The sequence below is a fragment of the Gloeophyllum trabeum genome (genome assembly GCF_000344685.1).
Source record: "Gloeophyllum trabeum ATCC 11539 unplaced genomic scaffold GLOTRscaffold_00001, whole genome shotgun sequence".
Classification (NCBI taxonomy): Eukaryota; Fungi; Basidiomycota; class Agaricomycetes; order Gloeophyllales; family Gloeophyllaceae; genus Gloeophyllum; species Gloeophyllum trabeum.
The window spans coordinates 3,438,297-3,453,205 of NW_006920410.1; the positions used below are offsets into that span (position 1 = coordinate 3,438,297).

The 14,909-nt window shown below is 54.2% G+C and overlaps 7 protein-coding genes across 7 annotated transcripts; 4 read left to right on the forward strand and 3 right to left on the reverse strand.

The window, feature by feature from the left end:
• Positions 1–148: 148 nt before the first annotated feature.
• On the reverse strand, positions 149–4,018 carry GLOTRDRAFT_53918 (uncharacterized protein). The gene is made up of 17 exons (XM_007862238.1): positions 3,804–4,018; positions 3,652–3,743; positions 2,763–3,594; positions 2,659–2,710; positions 2,501–2,611; positions 2,397–2,449; positions 2,143–2,337; positions 1,956–2,076; positions 1,893–1,898; positions 1,699–1,837; positions 1,286–1,636; positions 1,175–1,234; positions 972–1,121; positions 861–922; positions 720–810; positions 527–671; positions 149–471 (listed from the first exon to the last, which is right to left on the reverse strand). Exons 2-17 carry the CDS (start codon positions 3,719–3,721, stop codon positions 267–269), a joined length of 2,643 nt encoding a protein of 880 aa, XP_007860429.1. The 5' UTR covers positions 3,722–3,743; positions 3,804–4,018; the 3' UTR covers positions 149–266.
• A 114-nt stretch (positions 4,019–4,132) lies between these two features.
• GLOTRDRAFT_69380 (uncharacterized protein) lies at positions 4,133–5,244 on the reverse strand. Its single transcript, XM_007863184.1, has 6 exons — positions 5,012–5,244; positions 4,813–4,956; positions 4,640–4,764; positions 4,577–4,584; positions 4,407–4,517; positions 4,133–4,347 (listed from the first exon to the last, which is right to left on the reverse strand). The coding sequence occupies exons 1-6, from the start codon at positions 5,070–5,072 to the stop codon at positions 4,254–4,256; spliced, it is 543 nt and encodes a 180-aa protein (XP_007861375.1). The 5' UTR covers positions 5,073–5,244; the 3' UTR covers positions 4,133–4,253.
• A 241-nt stretch (positions 5,245–5,485) lies between these two features.
• On the forward strand, positions 5,486–7,431 carry GLOTRDRAFT_69381 (UPF0052-domain-containing protein; the record flags this gene model as incomplete). The annotated part of the gene is made up of 11 exons (XM_007863185.1): positions 5,486–5,788; positions 5,848–6,048; positions 6,099–6,168; positions 6,222–6,312; positions 6,368–6,424; positions 6,482–6,659; positions 6,708–6,825; positions 6,879–6,958; positions 7,015–7,069; positions 7,124–7,253; positions 7,312–7,431. Exons 1-11 carry the CDS (start codon positions 5,491–5,493, stop codon positions 7,429–7,431), a joined length of 1,398 nt encoding a protein of 465 aa, XP_007861376.1. The 5' UTR covers positions 5,486–5,490.
• A 256-nt stretch (positions 7,432–7,687) lies between these two features.
• Positions 7,688–9,576, forward strand: GLOTRDRAFT_135680 (uncharacterized protein; the record flags this gene model as incomplete). The annotated part of the gene is made up of 4 exons (XM_007863186.1): positions 7,688–7,814; positions 7,886–8,649; positions 8,700–9,257; positions 9,310–9,576. 3 exons carry the CDS (start codon positions 7,688–7,690, stop codon positions 8,766–8,768), a joined length of 960 nt encoding a protein of 319 aa, XP_007861377.1. The 3' UTR covers positions 8,769–9,257; positions 9,310–9,576.
• Positions 8,472–10,703, reverse strand: GLOTRDRAFT_69385 (chorismate synthase). Its single transcript, XM_007863187.1, has 6 exons — positions 10,489–10,703; positions 10,354–10,431; positions 9,936–10,158; positions 9,310–9,880; positions 8,700–9,257; positions 8,472–8,649 (listed from the first exon to the last, which is right to left on the reverse strand). The coding sequence occupies exons 1-5, from the start codon at positions 10,576–10,578 to the stop codon at positions 8,981–8,983; spliced, it is 1,239 nt and encodes a 412-aa protein (XP_007861378.1). The 5' UTR covers positions 10,579–10,703; the 3' UTR covers positions 8,472–8,649; positions 8,700–8,980.
• Positions 10,704–11,758: 1,055 nt separating this feature from the next.
• On the forward strand, positions 11,759–12,511 carry GLOTRDRAFT_124864 (uncharacterized protein; the record flags this gene model as incomplete). The annotated part of the gene is made up of 3 exons (XM_007863188.1): positions 11,759–11,923; positions 11,971–12,358; positions 12,495–12,511. The coding sequence occupies 3 exons, from the start codon at positions 11,759–11,761 to the stop codon at positions 12,509–12,511; spliced, it is 570 nt and encodes a 189-aa protein (XP_007861379.1).
• Positions 12,512–13,296: 785 nt separating this feature from the next.
• Positions 13,297–14,437, forward strand: GLOTRDRAFT_32908 (uncharacterized protein; the record flags this gene model as incomplete). The annotated part of the gene is made up of 2 exons (XM_007862126.1): positions 13,297–14,076; positions 14,321–14,437. The coding sequence occupies 2 exons, from the start codon at positions 13,297–13,299 to the stop codon at positions 14,435–14,437; spliced, it is 897 nt and encodes a 298-aa protein (XP_007860317.1).
• Between the last annotated feature and the right edge of the window lie 472 nt (positions 14,438–14,909).

A 14,909-nucleotide genomic window follows, 5' to 3' on the forward strand; every position in this document is an offset into this window, starting at 1 on the left:
CTACTGCTGGGCACTCCACTTTTGTCGGGGTAAGCTGGGCGATAATGTGCTCGATTGCCCTCGAACGAGTAACTGACGGCTTTCTAAGCCAACATCTCACCTTTTATGGCCATTTTGTGGTTGTTTGGCTTTGGAGCACCTTGTACAGGAGGAATTTCAAGTGCGTCTATCGTTCTGCAATCAGCTGTAATATGGTTGGATGGATGCCTGCGATTCGTGGGCTGATTAGGGTACCCATATGCTCATCCATGGATCTACAACTAGCATCACTGAAAACGTCCATTCCATGGTCCTGGGTCAACCCAATGGCTCTCTGCACTTCCTTCCCCTACTTGCGCGACGACCGTACCCGTCCCTGCAAAAGGTAGGGGCGGGACTGGTCCACTCGAATTAGATCTACCGTGGACATCACGAGACGCCAGAGATCCGCTCCGAGAACGTGACACAGACGCCACTTGACCACGCGAAGCACTGCATATCGACCTTCAATCAGACAGAATCACCGTAAGGGACGTATTGGGCTTACCTTGAGCCCGGCTGGAGAACGGCTGGAACGATTGCGACGGGCGGCGTACCCCAGCTACTAATTCTCTGAGGCTTTAGAGTCTCGAGCATAGGTTCTGAGGAGGCAAGTCTATCGCTACGCTTGCCGCAGCATTTCCGCTTGACACCTGTAAATCGTTAGTTTGGGGATGTATGGGCTGAATTACAGGACATACAGAGGAGCAGCAAAACTGCAAGGAACACCGCCACGATGCCCACAGCAACTGTGACAGGGACGGAGATTGTAAGGTTGCGGGTGTACCAAGCCTGCAACATATATTAGATGCGGCAGCAACACTAGGATCGGGTTATGATACCTTCGCTGTTTCAAATAGGCTTCCAGGTCGACAGGCACCATTCGTGCATGTTCCACCATACCCTATGGGATACTAAGAAGGCATACATTATACGAGTACGTATTCACTCACCGCAAGGCGAGCCATCAACAAGCTGGGTTTGCAGGGTTATACACTGGTTGGCGTGGGATGGGTCTTGACAGGATACCATACATGACTTATCGTTCTGCGCAGGACACGCGGTTTGCAGATTCATTGAACCCCCAAGTTGTTGGCATTGCTCTAGGAATAGTTCAAACTCCCTGCTAAGCCTTTCGGCACAGAGAACGACTCACGACTAAGGGATGTACATTGACCACTGGCACATGCCAATCCGCCCTGCCCACAACTCTTGCCTTCCCAAATGATCAGTAAACGAAGAAGAGGCCAATTTGGCATAGACTTACCGTTCGGAGCGAATATGTCGGGAGGACAGGTCGCGTTATTACCGGAGCACGTCTCTGCCGTATCACACGTCGCGTCCTTCGCTGGACGACACACCTGGGTCGAAGGTGCAAACTGGCAGGAATCCGTGCAACACTCGCTATTGGTTGGATCGCAGACAGAACCTGCAGTGAACTTGCACGTCTTTGAGTTGCAGCAAGTCGAATTCACCCCGGGGCCGGGGTCGCAGTCTTCCCCATCCTCGACGATACCGTTCCCGCACATTTGGAGAGAGATTATCTTTTGCGACGGGTTTGGAGCCGCGAGGCAAGACGTGTTTGTCTTCCAACCGGAATTTCCCTGCATCAGAGAACCTGCGGCGAGGGTCGCGCGTGTCAGACCTACAATAAGGAATGACATAGTATCCAGTACTTACAGATGTTCCCGAGAGAACAAGCGGAAAACGTCGTCTCTGAGGCAGCTGTGGTTGGATTCATGACAAACTTGCCGCCTGCGTCACACGAATTCGCGGACATGGGGCAGCAATTTGTCGTCGAATTGCACCCCGATGTACACTATAATACCTGTAAATGAAGAGCCATTGTATGAAAATGCTGTGCGAAGACTCACGTCGTGCTACACAAGAGGGCTGAGTCAGGATACTATTTTACGAGGATTTAATTCAGGACGTACAATTGCCCCAAAATTGTGCCCGATCTCGTGTGCAACGACTTGCCATTCTGTACGCCCAGCGGTGGAAACGGCCGTGCCAGAGACAATAGATGGTGCACTCCCAGAAGCCTCTTGTTGGCAGCTGGACAATATGTACGAAACCTTCTGATCAGCACTGACTACAGGAAACTACGGTACGACAACTTACAGCGTACTCAGCCAAGCGATACCGACTTCACTTCCAGTAGGGCATCCGCTCATGAGATGCCAGAGCCCGACTCCGTCGTTCGTCCGGTTCCCGCGCCAGCTGGAGAAAACTGATAACCGGTCGTTCAATGTCAGGTTGTTTGTACCAGTGCAGTCGACGTTCCAAGGGTTCGCAGGGTCAGGTGTGGTAGGACATCTTCATCGGAAGATAAAGTCAGCCCGGTACAAGGAAACGTCCAGTGTGAAGTGGCTCACGTTGCGTTGTGCACCTGAAGCTCAACTATTCCCAAACTAATGTTGAATGTTTGCTAGGAGGAGGTGAATGACAGATCACTGCGAAATACTGAAGGAATACATACTTTGTACAGCGAGCTTGCCATATTCCAGTCATTCAGAATTTGAGTGGTGGCATTCGATGTGGTCCCATAAAGCGCAGTATACGCGCAGTCCGCGGCGACACCCATGTAAAGCTGCAAACGTTGAGACACGTCCTAGAATGAGAATGCAAGGTACATACGATCTTCTGGCTTGTCGGACACCCCGCATTCTTCCCGATGCTGCTCTGGAAGCTATGCATGGATGAGTAACTCGAGCAGGACCTGGCATAACAGGCCGGCTTACTTAGTCGACATGTTAGCGCCCACAGCATCGTCACGCTTAATGACAGAGAGCGGATTGAAGACGCCCAAAGGATCGTACCACGGGCTTGTGCTTTCCTTTCTCAGACTCGGGTTCAGGCTGGGATCCGTGTTATAAGGCAGGTGATCGTGCCCACACGTCCGAGGTGGTGGAGGCAAGCTAGATGGGTCAACCGGAATACCAGTGCGTAACGCATGCTCTTCCAGGTAGCTCATCACATCGGAGTCGCGGAAGATTACGAGAGGTGAATCAGGCTCGTCTTGGACAGCGAGGATGGGCGAGTCGAACTCGTGCTTATGACGCAGGTAGTTGTCCTTTGTCATGACGTGGTGAACGACACCGTGTACAGAGAATGCGCCCTCGTATACCGGCGGAGTACCTCTTGTGATGTCCCCTTGGTCGTGGACCATAATCCGAGCCCATCCGAGTGACGGTCGAGGTAAGGCTCCAACAGCATCCTCTCTCATACGTGAAGGAGACTCGTCGGCAGGGACAACCTCTCCCCAGTATACCTTGATCGACTCTCGTAGCAAGGGCTCCGTGCGGTCGAGGACGGTGCTGCCATCCGTATTAGTGTAAAAATAATTGACCCGAGCTGCGGGGTGGATGAGGTGGTCGTTCGGGCGGAGATGTAGGTGGTAGGTCTGGTCGAAAGCGGAAAGCGTCAGGCGGAAGGTGTCGGAGTGTCGAAGGATGGGTTCGCGAGAGGTGGTCGAACGGGGCTCGTGGGTGGATGGTCGACGAGGTAGGATCTCGAGGGCAAGGGTGGAAGGGTTAGTAATTCGTTTCAGGGGCCGTGCTGGACCCAGAGACGCTGGACGCCGTTCAGCGTGTGTAAGTGATAGCTTACCCGTACGCTATGGCTACACACCTGATACAAGGCCCGCGCAGACTATAAGTACAACGGCCAGCGTATGAATTGCATGTCGAATGTATGACATTAAGTCGCCAGACCTATATTCTCTGTTATGGTGGTTAGCGCTTAGCCCGAATCATTACCGACCGCGCTATTCCCTGACAGACCTGGCCAAGCAATTGGATTAAGCCCTCTAATCGAAGTCCTTGAACGAAACGAACGTGAAGCTCTCAGAGCAGACGGAACCAGGCCGCCTTGAAGAGGGTATAGAAAGTAGACCACGCCGAAAGCCCAGTAAATACCACCAACAACGCTAAAACAGCGCTACAGTCGAAAGCGCAGATATTGCGATGCGCTCTGTCGTCTCTCCGTCGCGACCACCAAATCCGAGACGTCCGCAATTGCCAATCATAGTACCTAAACGACTCAGCGAGCACAGCCTCTGACAGGGTGCTTCGACTTATAATTATCTTAGGAATTCTGCCGTGATAGAGGACGTTAGACACCGTTTTCGAATATACATGTACAGAGCTCGAATGTGTTCCGATGCGTAAAGCAGTAAATGTGATAAATAAACGGTAACAACAACCTAAACGACCTCCTTAGGACATCGCGGTCTACGCGTTTTTGCTCTTGTAGTCAGAGCCCTGCCCTCCCTGTTTAACGCCATAATAGTACGTCTTCCGACCTATACCATTGAACCATGCCAACCTATGAAAGGCAGGGGAATTGTCGCAGAGCAGACCAAGGAGTTCACAGAACCATCCTACCTGGAACAGAGCAGAAACAGCGTGAAGGTGATATTCCCGTGCGTCATGGGATTCCAAGTCCCTGGGGCCAACTTTGCCTCAGGAGGTAGTGCCACGAAAGTGGCAATAACACTTCCACACCTTGTCAGAGGAAGTGCCAACGAAGGTGACCGGCGAAGTCTTATACTCACTGAGTTAACTTAGAGAAGATGGATCAGTACGACGAGAACCACTATTTTGAGTATTCCGCTCACATCCGCGATAGCTAAGGCCGTAAAGCTTGCGCCCAATATACGTTCTTGGGACACGGGATCCCCGGGCAACGCATCCCTTACAGCCCGAAAGACGAACGACGATATGAGTCCCAATAATAGGTAGCCTGACGCCCACTCAGCAACCGGTCACAAGCTGATGGACACGCACTCACAGTTACCCAGTTGCCAGATCGCCATTTGCGACCTGCGGTCCAGAGGTGCCGTCGGGAGAGCACCCGAGGGTGGTATGAGTTCTCGATGGAACCAGGCTGCACCGGGGAAGGTCCAAGCCATGATCGCAGGCAGCATTGTAGATACTGCCGAGAGCATCATGAATATCTGCACTAGCAGCATCGTAACATGGGGACTTACTTGGCTCGACATAGAGAAACAGGGCCTTGTAGAACCCGGGCAAAGCGGGAAAGTCCACCATGGTAGCAAAGACAGAGTTGACGAACTTACCCTCGCACGCGAATTCTTAGTATAACTCTCGCGCAGTTCCCATCAGCATGCCCGAGACCATGGGAGTTTCGACATGGGGATGTTATGACATTTGGTCCCTGCATTTGCTAGCGGTCTTTACGGTGGACGTTGCGGTATAGGCGGTAGCCCAAAGGAGGTAACTGCGCGCCCCGGCAAACGTGCTTGACATTGTTATAGCTTGTAATTGGGAGCTGCTCTACCTCGCCGACGTGTCCCCGTGGTCAGTACACGTATTTTGGCAGTCGCTTAACGGTATATAAGCAGTCTATTCGATGACGACGATTGCCATGCTCGGTGGAGGTCACCGATAAGTTATAACAGTACACCCCTACTCAGGCTCCAAGATGACCGACCCAACCCCACCTCAGATGCCCTCTCTAGGTCTATCAGTCGCGCCTGACAGCCCTGGTTCCTCAATCTTTGACCTTCCTGCAAAGTCGCCATTGCATACCAAGACATCCACCGTTCCCGGTGGACCTTCTCGTGAATATGTCGGCTTTACGTCCACCGAGCCAAAGGACTCGCCGTCATTCCTGGTGATATCTGGCGGTACCGGGTGTAACTCGATCTGTTCGGCTTTTGGTAACGCTTGCTATGTCCTCCCTGTATCTGACGATGGAGGGTCATCGAGTGAGATTATACGTGTGCTGGGAGGACCGTCTATCGGTGAAGCTCTTCACCTTTACTTTGACGAACCTTGTCTCACGCTGCACTTCAACTGGTAGGTGACATACGGTCGAGGTTGATACGATTGATCCCTCCAAGTCCTGCTGGATCGCCCTTGGATGCTATTCGAAACTTGCTGGCGCATCGGTTCCCAGCTGATATGACCGAACGGGAGGCGCGCGATGAATGGCGGGATGTGGTCGAGGGCCGGAGTGCCCTGTGGACTGGAATCCCAAATGATCGGAAAGAGCTTATAAGAGGTGCGATGAATGTGGCAGGTACTTCTGATCGTCCCTCACATGGGTCGCAGGTTTCCTCGTTCATTTCGAAAGCGAGCTCCTGAAACGGGCGCAGAAGAACTTCTCCTTTCTGAATGGAAGGTGAGATAATGTCGCATGTACAACTCTTTGCTGGATCCATTACCTTGCTTTAGCGTTGGTAACTATTTCTTAGCGGCAGCCCAAGAGTTTTTCCGATCGCTGCCATCTGCCATCTTCCTCTTTTCATCTATCACGAACAGTCAGGTCAATTGCTTGTCTTCCTCGTGTACAGTAATGGGCACTTACGCCCCTCTGATAGGCAAATATACTACCTGTCATAATTACGAATCACACCGTCACCATCGCTGCGGAGCTGGTGGGATTTAATCCTGCCTTTTTGCTAAGCACTTGTGTCTGAAGCTCGAATCTGAAGGAAAACGGAGACAAGATAGTCGGGCAATGCAACATCTCTCACCCGGTTTCTTCCTCGGCGCCATCCATCAACGTAACCGACTCGGACCCAACTTCACCCGTCGTAGCACATCCCCAAAATGTCATGTTCAGGGCAGATTCGAAGGACGACTGGTCCGCATTAGAATCTCGCATATCCCGTATGATCTCCCATTTGTTAATTGCTCAAGTATCTCACTGCCCGGCAGGGTTGTACTACATCAATGCTTACGGGAACGAGATACAACCCGCACCCAATCCTGACTACCTGGCAAACATCGCCACCAATGATGTCTTGGTATACTCGTGCGGTTCACTGTGGACTAGGTGAGCGAATCTCTGCCGACGCCTTGGATACGCCATAGCTAACATTCCCTCAGCATAATCCCGTGCCTTGCTCTGAGAGGTGTTGCCACCGCGATTGCGCGCTCGCCTTCTCTTAGGGCTAAAGTCCTCCTTTGTACGGTTTTGCCACTATCTAGCTGCTGTTGAGACTCACTCGTCTATTTTCTACAGTAAACTCTAAGAACGACAGAGAGACAGCCGACTACACCGCTGTAGACTACATAGAGTGAGTGTTACTGTTTAGGAGCCAACGCGTCCTTTGATTTACCTATCTCTCCAGAGCAATCGTCAGATCTCTGAAATGCGCTTGCGCTCGCCGCTCTGACGATACGTATCCGACTTCTGCATTCATCACTCACCTTGTCTACCTCCGCGGCACCTCCGTTCCAGTGGAGATAGAGCGGATAACTGTGCGCAACTTCCATGCTGATATCTTAATACTCCTCTGATGTCCGATACACCTTGCAGGCGATGGGTGTTGCGTGCATAGAAGTGGATGGCCAGGCTCCCAATTCAGACGATCCGCCGCTGTATGATGCCCCGAGTGTCAGACAGGCCATAGACAGAATTCTGCGACAAGAAAACTAGATTTTTGGATTGCTATGGTACAGTGGACTGTCGCCTATTCATGACATACACCTCCTTATGAGAGCGAACGTTGAATACGTACATACGCTAGTAATCTTCGTCCCCCATTTCGCGAACATGTTGTGACAGATGTAGTGTGACAGCACTGGGAGCTCTGATTGGCCCATCAAGCATTCGATGTGGCAAACAATGTTCTCACGCCTGCTATATCTCTGTGCCTGAGTCTGGGGCTCCAGGTCGTGTCCTAATTACCTTCATGACCAATGATGGTCAACCGCAGGCGGTTTCCTCGCCGTCCTGCGCATCGTCCTCGTCGCAGCGCCCACCAACGGCTGGCCCCACAATGGAGGCTAAATTTTTACTGCAGAGTCCGAGGGCGAACGGTGAGCCGCGTACCCCAGCCTGTCAACGAGATAACGAGCATATGCGAACTCTGTTCTGGCCTCGACCATAGATAGCGCCCTGTTGTCGTTCGGCGACGACACGCCCGACAGCGCCGACGCCCTCCACGTCGAGGTCTCGCCGAACCCGGGCCTCGACGACTGCCCGCCGTCCGAAGAAGACGAGGGCTTCTTTGACGGGAAACCCATCCTCGAAGGTTCGCCCACGAAGCCAACCATCATGTCCGGGAACGCGCTCCACCTGCACCTCGAGGAACACGACATCTCCGGCAGTGCGCCCTCCATCCGCTTCGCGCCCGACCCACCGTCCGTGTCTAAACCGCAGACCAACGACAGGAGCGCAGACGCGCCGCACCTAGTGCGACCAGCACCTCGGGTGAGGTTCCGCTCGCGCGTACGCATAGCGTCGGGCCTGCATAGGCATCGGCAGCACCATCCGGAAGATTCGCCCGACTCGAGCTCCTCGTCCCTCTCCAGCTCGCCGTGTTCGTCGCTATCCGTACCGCTGCGCTATCAAGCGGACGAAAACAGCGCGCTTGGTCCCCTAGGAAGGAGGTTGAGCTCGTACGCTGCGCAGGGAGGTTTTAAACACCGTGTCATGGCTTCACCAGTGCCGCAGAGACAGTCGAGCAGGGCGACGGTCAGGGGGCAGAGTTCAGAGGCTAGTGAGAGGAGCTCATTGCTCAAACCTGGCACACGTGTCCGCACATACGGAGAAGACGAGAGGAGATCATCGGGCGAGCAGGCTGATGTTCATCCTGAAGTGGATGAAGATGCCGAGTTCGGGCCCTGGCCCCGAAGACTACTAAATCACCACGTACGTGTGTATCACTTAATTGCTATCTGTTGATCTTACCGTTCCGGCAGTGGTGGTGGTGGCAGTTGGAGCCAATATTATGTTGTTTCTGCGTTGACGACTCTGATACGGATGACTGACTAGGAGGGTGACTTGTCTTGGATACCTCCGCCTCCGCCTGTATCACATTACGACTTCCTTCTTTCGCTGTGTTACCCGCTTTCCCGCTCTTTCTTGTGTTAGGATGTTGAGATCCATTATGTATCACCTATGCATAATACACACATCGTGTACAATATCATCGTTATACAGGGGCTCTATTCTTCCTTCAGATGGGAAATTAGATATAGTTTTAAGCATGCTCGTTCTTGTCGGGATGGTGAGACGGCAGCACCATGGTGGGAGGCAGTGTGGTGATGGGCGGCAGGAGGCTGGCAGCGCCGCGACGAGCCTGCTGGATCAACAGCTGGTCCATGACGACGAGAGCGGCCATGGCTTCGACGATGGGGACGGCGCGGGGCACCACGCACGGGTCGTGGCGACCCCTGGCGGCGAGGGTACCGGGAGTGCCGTCGTACTGAGCGGTCGACTGGGCCTGGGAGATAGTAGCGGGGGATTTGAACCCAATGCTGCAACATCATTGTCAGCCACAGCACAAACGGCGAGATGAACGATGCTTACCGGAAGTATACGTCTTCCCCGTTGGTAATACCACCCTGAATACCGCCGCTCCAGTTCGTCGCAGTCCCCAACTTCCCGTCCTTGAGCACGAACGAGTCGTTGTGCCTGCTGCCGGGGACCTCCGTGCCCCTGAACCCGCTGCCGATCTCGAAGGCCTTCGTCGCAGGAATCGATAACATCGCGTGCGCGAGCTTCGCCTCGAACTTGTCGAACACGGGTTCGCCGAGCCCCGCGGGGACGTTGCGGATCACGCAGGTGACGGTGCCGCCGATGGAGTCCTGCGCCTCCTTCGCGCGCAGGATGCGCTGCGTCATGCGCTCGGCGGTCGGCGCGTGCGGGCAGCGCGTCGGGTGCGCGTCGACGTCCGCGCGCGTGACGCTCTTGAGCAGGGACACGAACTCGGCGCTGAGCGGCTGCTCGGCATCGTCCGACACGTCCTCGTCCTGCGCGCGGGTGGGCGGGAGCGTGGACGGGAGATGGATCTTGCCCACGGAGGAGACGAAGGCGACGATTTCGATGCCATAGGCTTGTTTGAGGTAGCGCTCGGCGATGGCGCCTGCGGCTACTCGACCTGTGCGCGCATAGGGTGAGCTATGCCTATCCAAGAGACTGTCAGTGTGACTCACCGATGGTCTCCCTAGCGCTGCTACGACCGCCACCGCTGCTGGCCTTGACGCCGTATTTAACGAGGTAGGTGTAATCAGCATGGCTGGGCCGGGGGTAGAGATCGGTCTCGGAGTAGTCCTTGGGACGCTGGTCCTCGTTCTTGACCAGCAGAGCGATGGGGGTGCCCAACGTCACGCCCTGCTCAACACCGGACTGAATGTGTACGAGATCCTTCTCATCTCTCTGATAGATGTAAAGAAAGGAGCCGATACAGAATCAGTGGACAGGTCGTGAGAGCGTGTCGATTGCATCGCGGGACAGGGGTGTTTCGCAGTCAACACACGAGTTATCAGATATCAGTCAGAGCAACGGGGATCGAATCGAATCCGACGCGGTAAGTTTGATGCCCGAGGAGACCAGAGAAAAAAAATGACTCACAGGGGTCGTGAGGTTGCTCTGCCCCGGCCTGCGGCGGCTAAGTTGAGTCTGAACGTCCGGTGCAGACAGCTGCAAGCCCTGTAGCCGCAGTCAGATGTATACGTTACACATTGTGTCATGATTGTCGGTACTTACGGGCGGACATCCATCAACAATCACGCCGACGCTGGCGCAGTGGCTCTCGCCGTAGGTAGTGACCCGGAAAAGCGTACCAAAAGTCGACATTTTGCACAAGACAGCAGGGCAAAAGCGCGACGCTGGTTTGACCGGGCGAGGGACGCGGATGGGATCCTTTTAAGCCTGGGCTGAGCCTAGGGAAAGACTGTGCTTGACGGCCGACTGAGATGAGAGCAAATCTAATCTCTTGCGGGCGCGTGGGAATAAAGTCGCGCACGTGACGTATTCACCCGCGCAAACCCCGCGTTCGTGGCACCCAAGGGGCCAACGCGGGTATTACCGACGACGTCAACCCTATTGTCGTTGTCCCTTTCCAAGTTTACGGGGTCCCGACTTTCACTTTCTTGCACGGTTTGCGTGCACTTTCTATTTGCGATTTCCCAGAGCTGTATTAAAATCTGAATCTTTTTCTGTACCGTTGAGTAGCATTCTAGCACAGGTCTACATACTTTTTGAAGTGGTAGGACATACGCTATACCTTTGATAAATGCATCAAGCAAAATCTGAGGACGCGAGCTGTAGACCACTTGCCTGATTCGGACAAACGACGCAGTGTGTCTGAAAACCGGCGATGCGAGACTTTTTCTAACAGTCCTCTTTGAATGGTGCAAGGATTGCTGGTAGTCTTGAATTTACAGTTGTATATTGTATCATGTAGAGTCTGTAGCCTGTCAAAGTATCTTGTGCTTTCTATACTAGTACATCGGCAAATTTGAAGAAATATGTATCCATCAAGCCCTACGGTTGCATGGTCACAACGGACCTTTGGCAAATATGCGCCCACCAACAGCTCTGTCAAGAGAACTACTATATTATAAGCACTGTTTATAACCAGTCTTATGCATCAGGAAGTAGAGAGATGTTCCTGTATGTCTGAGTCAGTGCAGAAATATCATCGACTGAGAAGTGTTGGGGATCTTTCAGAACTGAACAATGTGATCTTAGGGATCAAAGATATATATAAGTAGTTATAAGCTATTACCTATGTGTACATGGATGACAGAGGCTTGTTGATTCCCGACAATCGACCACACAAAACATAAACCCAGGCAGAAGAGGAGCCGCCACAAATTGCCTTATCAAGGTGGTCCTCTCTCTTACGTGATGCTTTCGGGGTCCTGTTCACTTTAGGGGGTTGCCGTCGCGCGTTTTCTGGCCGTTGGCCCCTTGGTGGCACCGCTCGTTCGTTCCGCCGCTGAGCACACACTTTGGACTGCACATCTTGTCCATGGCACCGCCGCTTACAGGAGCGAAGAGACAGGCAGGAGACCGAGCAGATGGGGAGCCGAGGCAGAAGAGAAAGCGGGTTGACGCGACACCGAACAGCACATCGGGTGGCGGGGCTATGAAGAGGCATGATAGAGGCACGGAGGGGGATGCGAGGCCATCTCAGGTGCGCTATGCTCAAAGCTGTTTTGCGAACTGTTCAATCCAGACAAGAACATCCAGGTGGACTTTTCCAGCATGCCCACCGAGGCCCTGCACAAATACCTCGCGCATTACGATCTTATACCCAGGATATATCCGTCGCCGCTGTCGCCCGAGGACCCACCGCCGCCCTCATCCCTGCTGAACCCACACCGGCATTCCTCACGCATGGCGAGCCCGCCGCCACAGACGAATCGGCGCGAACCGCAGAACAGAAGACGCAGCTCGCGGTTGCTGGAAGACGAGACGCGGCATCGCACGCCTGTACTGGCGGACCGCGAGGAGATCCACGACGTGCTTGCAGCGCTCGCAGAACGGCACTTCCGCGAGCATGTCATCACGGCAGGGGAGGCAGAGGTGACCACGCTCTCGCTGTTCATGACCTCGGCAAAGTCGAAGGGTACGCGTTACGTCACACATTCTTGTTTCTGATAATCAGATTATGCCGGGCGGTGCCGAGCTATTTTTGCCACGGAATTTGATTCGCCTGCCATATTTGGACCAGTCCTCCACTCATCGTTCTGGCGACCGGCTAGCTGATTTCTTCTTGTGATTGGTTCACAGCGCGCCTCTTCCGGTGATTGGACGGCTGAAGGCTATTGAACAGCTGTGATGCTCGGATTCCTCGGTGTGCTGCAGTTATGCTTTCGTTTCTCAGGGCAGTTTCGGTCAGGATTGATACGTATCGCGGGTGTATTTTTGGATTACTCAGGAAAAGGAGGTCAATTAGTGCGCGCTTTGTTTTACGCTAGACGGTGCTCCAAAGCCATGTTGAGACCGAGTGTTGTTACCACGGCGACGTCCCCGGTAGTGCCGGCCATTGGCCAATCAAAGGGGTCCTTCCTTGCTACCCCATATAAGGCCGCAAACTTTGTTCTTCGCTTTCAACCCCCTTTCTTTCCCCCGCCATCGTTCTCTCTTGGCAGCTGTGCTGTCCCATCTTTTCTTTGTGAGTGCCTCCCGTCCAGTATTGAGCCACTCGTACTGACCATGCCTGCAGCTCTTCAACTTCAGGATCCTTTCTTTGCACGGTCACTTCAGTTCTCCCTAGAAATCACCTAGTCGCAGGTCGCTTGTACTCTCAACCATGAAGTTCTCTACGTCCATCGCCTCTCTCCTCGTCCTCGCTCCTTTCATCTTCCAGCAAGCTGCAGCGGCTCCCCCGCAATTCGGTGGAGGTGGCGGACAGGTGCGCCCTCAGATGTCTTGCGAGAGGATCACACGAACCTGACTGTTTCCCTTAGTTCGGTGCCGGAAGGGGTGGCAACAACGCTGGAAAGGGTGGTAACAACGGCGCCGGCGGTGCCGCTGCCGCTGCTGCTGCCAAGGGTGGTAATAATGCTGCTGGGAAAGGAGCTGCTGCTTCGAGTTCTGCTGCTGGCGCAGCGGCTTCCAGCTCTGCTGCCGCCGCCCAGGGAGGTGCGGGCGGTGACCTCCAGTCATCTCTCAGTGAGAACTCTCATCTACTTTTGTGTCGCGCCGTTCATTAAACTGTTCATAGCCCTCGACCCATCCGTAATCGCTAAGGGCTTTGAGAACGACGGCCAGAGCCAGCCGGAAGCCGGCCAGGTCGCGTCCAAGACATCCTCGAACAACTTCATCAACTTCTGCGCAACCGTCCCCCAGCTGCCCATCACGAACGGCCAGCAGATCACGACGGGCTCATGTAACCCCGCCCCCATGGGTATCATCGCCGCCACGACGAACATGCCGTCCTGCAAATTCCAGTTCCCCACGAACGGCGCGAACATCCCCGCCAACCAGGCGTTCACCATCAAGATGGCGATCAAGAACCTCGACACGGGCAACTTCGTGAACGCGCAGGAGAACTACTTCTCCGCGCCGCAGTTCACGGGCTCGAGCGGGAACGTCCAGGGCCACTCGCACGTCGTGATCGAGCAGCTCGACTCGATGACGCAGACGACGCCTACGGACCCGACCAAGTTTGCGTTCTTCAAGGGCTTAAACGACGCTGCCCAGGGCGGTGTGCTTACCGCGGACGTCACTAGTGGTCTCCCTGCCGGCACGTACCGTATGGCGTCCATCAACTCCGCGGCCAACCACCAACCTGTCCTCGTCGCCGTTGCTCAGCACGGTTCGCTCGATGACATGGTCTACGTGAGTGGCTCATGGTGTGTCGACATTTACATCAGCTAATTGATTGCTTTAGTTCACCGTTGGTGGTGCTGGTGGCAACAACGGCGCTGCTGCTGCAGGCAATGCAACCGCAGGTGCCGGTGCTGCCGCTGCGAGCGCGAGTGCTGCTGCTGCTGCTAAGGGCGGTAAGGGTGGCAACGCAGCTGCAGGCAAGGGCGCCGCTGGCAACAACGGTGCCGCCGCTGCCGCTGCTCAGGGTGGTAAGGGTGGCAATGCAGCTGCAGGCAAGGGTGCTGCTGGCAACAACGGTGCCGCCGCTGCCGCCGCCGCGGCCAAGGGTGGTAAGGGCAAGAAGGGCAAGCGCTTCTTGCGCGAGTACTAGGCTTGTCTCCGCCTGCTGTCCTGTACGTGCTGTAGATATTTCGTCGCTCTGAAGTTGCTTCGTTCTTGTTGTATGGACGTTCTTTTCGCATACCTCTACTACCCTTAGTTCGCATGTCGGCGTTGGTCGCGTTCTTCATGGCATGTACACTAGACCAGATGCTTTCTCGGAATGAATGAGCGGGATTGGATCCTTGCTTTGGGGCTGGCCAACCATGGGTGTTCAATTGCAAGTACGTTCTGCAAAGCTGAGTTGCAACTATATCACTGTACGAAGTGCTCATCATGACATATGCACCTTGCGCATTGCCACGAACCTTGAGCATAAAGTTGTAACGAGGACACTGGAAGATGATGGTCGTCCTCCGCCAAGACCTGTCAAGATAATCTACTCATACAAAGTCAAATTCCCTTTGGGCTTCTTTCATTATATATCGTCAGTCATCCTCGTCTTTGAAATTCCCTCCGGCTCG

What these genes read in the sequence shown, in the direction of transcription:
- GLOTRDRAFT_69380 (XM_007863184.1), bottom strand. Translation starts at nt 5,072, where the DNA reads ATGGTGGACTTTCCCGCTTTGCCCGGGTTCTACAAGGCCCTGTTTCTC. An exon ending in GTTTCTCTATGTCGAGCCAA is followed by an intron (nt 4,957 to 5,011) that starts GTAAGTCCCCAT and finishes TGCTCTCGGCAG; the next exon opens with TATCTACAATGCTGCCTGCG. An exon ending in GATCTGGCAACTGGGTAACT is followed by an intron (nt 4,765 to 4,812) that starts GTGAGTGCGTGT and finishes AGTGGGCGTCAG; the next exon opens with GCTACCTATTATTGGGACTC.
- GLOTRDRAFT_69385 (XM_007863187.1), bottom strand. Translation starts at nt 10,578, where the DNA reads ATGTCGACTTTTGGTACGCTTTTCCGGGTCACTACCTACGGCGAGAGC. An exon ending in TTGTTGATGGATGTCCGCCC is followed by an intron (nt 10,432 to 10,488) that starts GTAAGTACCGAC and finishes CTGCGGCTACAG; the next exon opens with GGCTTGCAGCTGTCTGCACC. An exon ending in GGGGAAGACGTATACTTCCG is followed by an intron (nt 9,258 to 9,309) that starts GTAAGCATCGTT and finishes ATGATGTTGCAG; the next exon opens with CATTGGGTTCAAATCCCCCG.
- GLOTRDRAFT_53918 (XM_007862238.1), bottom strand. Translation starts at nt 3,721, where the DNA reads ATGTCATACATTCGACATGCAATTCATACGCTGGCCGTTGTACTTATA. An exon ending in TCAATGTACATCCCTTAGTC is followed by an intron (nt 1,122 to 1,174) that starts GTGAGTCGTTCT and finishes AACTATTCCTAG; the next exon opens with AGCAATGCCAACAACTTGGG. An exon ending in TGCAGTTTTGCTGCTCCTCT is followed by an intron (nt 672 to 719) that starts GTATGTCCTGTA and finishes AACGATTTACAG; the next exon opens with GTGTCAAGCGGAAATGCTGC.